Source organism: Mustela nivalis (assembly GCF_964662115.1).
Source record: "Mustela nivalis genome assembly, chromosome: 4".
Taxonomy (NCBI): Eukaryota; Metazoa; Chordata; class Mammalia; order Carnivora; family Mustelidae; genus Mustela; species Mustela nivalis.
Window position 1 is genome coordinate 82,576,644 of NC_139023.1, and position 4,343 is coordinate 82,580,986.

General features: G+C 38.1%; 1 protein-coding gene across 1 annotated transcript; it reads right to left on the bottom strand.

Annotated features, from left to right (window-relative positions):
* Positions 1 to 558: 558 nt before the first annotated feature.
* LOC309863282 (protein Churchill) lies at positions 559 to 896 on the bottom strand (the record flags this gene model as incomplete). Its single annotated transcript, XM_082727856.1, has 1 exon — positions 559 to 896. The coding sequence occupies one exon, from the start codon at positions 894 to 896 to the stop codon at positions 579 to 581; it is 318 nt and encodes a 105-aa protein (XP_082583982.1). The 3' UTR covers positions 559 to 578.
* Between the last annotated feature and the right edge of the window lie 3,447 nt (positions 897 to 4,343).

Here is a 4,343-nt window from a genome sequence, read left to right on the forward strand (position 1 = left end):
AGCATTTCTTTCCCTTTCATATAAAGTGAAAACACATTTCCATTTGGAAGGGAAACATGGAGGAACATAAAATCTAACCTCAATCACAGGATCTGGGTATATATTCACACCACTAGTCCCCCCAATGTCATTTTTAACTTTGTCACTCATTTCTAGCCAATAAGAACATAGCTGTGTGTGCTAACTTACTGCATAAGTTATCTACTCTGCCTGGAAGGCATGCTTCTCTTCCTTTCTTACTTAATTCTTAAACTTTCTGCATTTATCAAGGTTGAACTCAGACCCTGTTCTATCATCTTCAGAGCCTTTCTCTCTGGACTGATCAGCTTCTTTTTCAGAATTCCCATTGAATTTTGAGTTAGTGTCTATGACTTAATGACAAATTTCTTTCTATGAGCTGACTTTTTTTCTCACCAAAATTTGGTGAGAAGAGTGACCATGTATTATACTGCATTGTTCTTTATCCATAGCTTTTGGTGTAATGGCAGATGTATCATATGTAGTTCTTAGATAGACTAGCTGCCATTTTAGAAGCTGCCATTTTAGAAGCATGATCCTTAGAATAACAGAGTCATTTGTCAAGGGTCATCGGGGAGAATACTGATAGTATCTTCAGCTTTGCCACATAACAGACAGAGCATGGTGTACTCCTGAAATTTATCCATGATACTGAATGTGTACTCGTGCCTGGCTATTACGTGATGACAATTCTTACACAGATGATCATAGGTAACTATTTCTTCTCCATCTTCCTCTTTCAAAGATTTGTTGGTGATCAGCATAAAATCCCGCTTACTACACACTGCACAGCCTGTAAAGTTCAGCAAGAAAGATCCATTTTCCAGGCAGATGTTACCCCGATTCGGATACTCCTTCTCCACACAGCCCCCACACATCCCCTCATTTATATGAGACATACATCTATCCATGATTGTTTTTCTTCTAATTTTAAAATTCATGATACCTAGCCTTAAAGATAAAACATGGCCTGCTTTTGATAGTTGACTATTCAGGGATGCCATTGATCCTGGAATGGTCAATCTGTACATTTCAGTTAAAATAATTTTTAGCTGAGAGACTTAGTATCTACTCACATGTTTTGTTTGTTTGTTTGTTTATTTGGTGGGATATATTATTTATCCCTGGACTTATAATCCCTGGACTTGTTTCTCTTCATGTTATAGGGAGAGATTTCCTAATTGAGAAAGAGAAGATACTTTATTGTTCTGATAATTTTTAATGGAGCCAGCTTATGTTCTGGGACTGAATTACTATTGAGGTAGGGTCTTTAAATAACTTGAAGAGCAAAGAGGTTTTTGTTTTCTCTTGTTTTGTTTTTTTTTTTTTTAAATATATGTGTTTGTCTTTGTATGCAATTTTGAGGAGGTTATATGAACCATTTAAACTATAAATATATTTTCTGAAGTAATATATGGTGAAATTAAGACTACAACTCTGTCCTGTCATCCAGAGGGATGGTAAGTGATACAGGTGAGAGTGAACTTTGACTCCATGTCCATAGTGCAAAAATGTGATTCCAATGGCACTCCTTGTGGAATTTCAGAGACTTCTGCTAGCTCTTAATTAGAGAATTAAGTCCAATCATTCATAAATTAATCCTTGTTGGAGCAGCAGGTGAGGTGTTCTATGTCAGCCAGCACTATCATCCTTACCAAGTGAGATACCTGTTTTTTTTAAATTTAAGTAAAAGAAACCACAACAACAAGCACAAGTCTAGAAATTATTTATCTGTCATACATCTACTGGGAACCTTCTGTTTGTAAAGTACTATACCAAGTACAAGAGATAGAAAAAGAATAAATCACACTCTCTGTCCTTTAAAATGTCATAATTTGGGGCAGAGGAGGGAATGAGGGGCAGGATGAGGGAAAAATTGAAAACTAGTATTAAAAATCACAATAAACATATAAAGTGATGTCTAGGTCGTTCAAACATTAAAGAACAGGATTGGAGAAAGGTTTTACAGAGCAGGTAACATTTTGAGTTAGGCATAAAAAGAAAATTACATCTGACTGGGTAGAAGCATGGAGAGGAACAGTTTTCCAGAGGAAACAGGTTACAGAAAGGCAGTAAGGTACAACAAAGCAGGGTTATGTTGGGGAACTTCAAATAGGAAATATGAAATACAGAAATGTTTTTTCCATTTTGCTATAGTCTGTAGCACTCATTAATTTAGAATGTTTGATATATTTTTCTTTCTTTTTAAAAAATATTTTATTTGAGAGAGAGAGAAAGAGAGAGGAAGCATGAGTAGGAGGGAGTGGCAGAGGGAGAAGTAGACTCTCCACTGAGCTGGGAGCCCAATGCTGGGTTCAGGCCCAGGACCCTGGGATCATGACCTGAGCTGAAAGCAGAGGCTTAACGGGCTGAGCCACTCAGCCACCCCTGAGATATTTTTCTTAATTCATCTTTGAAACTTCCCTCTGAGATTGTGTCTTTGGAGTTCAGCATCAGGTTTGAGCTGCTACGCATGATAGGTTGGTCTTGGTGAAAGGTTGACCTGAGTGTTTGTAGGGGCACATGCCAAGCACAGGGGTGCGTATGTTGCAGACAACAGATGATGACAGAGAATGTATGTGATTGTTGGATCAGAGCTATGGCCTTTGGAAGAGCCAATGTGCTGTTCCTTGTATGTCCATTGCTCTTTTGCATTTCTGTGTATTACATTCCCTGTTCCATCTGCTTCAAATGTCCTTCTCCCCTTTTCTGCATGAGAGAGTCTCATTCTTGTTTTGAAGTAAAGTGAAAATTAAAGGCTACTCTGTGGAAAAGTTTCTCTCTTGATCCATGCATATTCCACACATACACTTGGCTTAGAGGAACATATATAAAAAGCTTTTCTTTTTCATTTTATAGTGTAAAGTGTTTGTCTAAAATTATTTTAGTCATCTCAATTAGTCATGAGTCAAGACAACATCTGACTTTCAGAAACCACAATCATCATGGTTTGGTAATAATTTCATCAGTATGAAGTGTGCGTGTATGTGTGTGTGTGTGCGTGTGTGTGTTGAGGGAGGGCATAAGACAGTGGGCTTTTCATTCACAAGTACAAAATAGCCTAAAGAAAAAACATTCTGAGATTTTACTCCTCAGTTTTTTCCCCCGAAAGCCACTGTATTTCCTCAAAATCATTCTTTGCTGAATATTTGATGTCCTGCTGCGAGTGCCGTCATAGACACATTGTCTGTGGTGTTAAAGAGGCAAATAATATGGCCATAGCCCCGGGTTTAGTCTTTCAGTTGGCATCTGAATATAGGCAGTTGCTTTAAAGTAGTAATTAGCTGAACCCTCTGGGAATTTTTTTCCAAAATGTATACTAGTCCTTATGTGTCTCATTATTTTGCTTATGCAGGCTCTCTTGTTCATCTAAATACATATATGTGGTGATTATCTTTAATAATAGGACTTGTACTTTAGTTTTTTGTTTTTCTTTTTTGAGAGAATGATTTTGTGTGTGCATGAGTTGGCGGGAGGAGGGGTGGAGGGAGAGGGAGAGAATCCCAAGCAGGCTCCACACTAAGTGTGGAGCCTGATGTGGGGCTCTTTCTCCCCACTCTGGGATCATGACCTGAGCTGAAACCAAGAGTTGGATACATAACTGACTGTGCCACCCAGGTACTCCCCTACTTTATTTTTTTTTTTTAAAGATTTTATTTATTTATTTGACAGAGAGAGAAATCACAAGTAGGCAGAGAGTCAGGCAGAGAGAGAGAGAGAAGCAGGCTCCCGCTGAGCAAAGAGCCCGATGCGGGGCTCGATCCCAGGACACCGAGATCATGACCTGAGCCGAAGGCAGCGGCTTAATCCACTGAGCCACCCAGGCGCCCCTCCCCTACTTTAATAGACACAGAGAATGATGGTCATGCCTGCAGTCTACACAAAAGTCAAAGATATGATGTAACACAAAAGTCAAAGATATTGATGTGATATATCAATCAGTGACTTAAAATCAGAGGAAATCCTGTGACCTTACATCAAACAAATGGTCAAGATAGGGTTATTTACTTGGTTTCTAAGGCTTATTTTTAACTTACAGAAGAATAGAAATTCAGATATACCTTTAGATTATAATGTGCTTATACCCAGGCAGATAGACTCTAGATATATATTTTATCTATTTATCTATCTATCTAGAGAAATATACACACACACACACATACATGCTGGCAAAAACAGAAAAGACTAGTTTGAGAATTTCTTTAACAGTGACTTCCTACTTTGATCCTGTAGTAAAATATATACTGAACTGATTTGTCCATTCAATAAAGTCTGTCATCAGATGACATTCCAGCCTTCAGATTTAGTGGGTTTTTTTTGGTTTG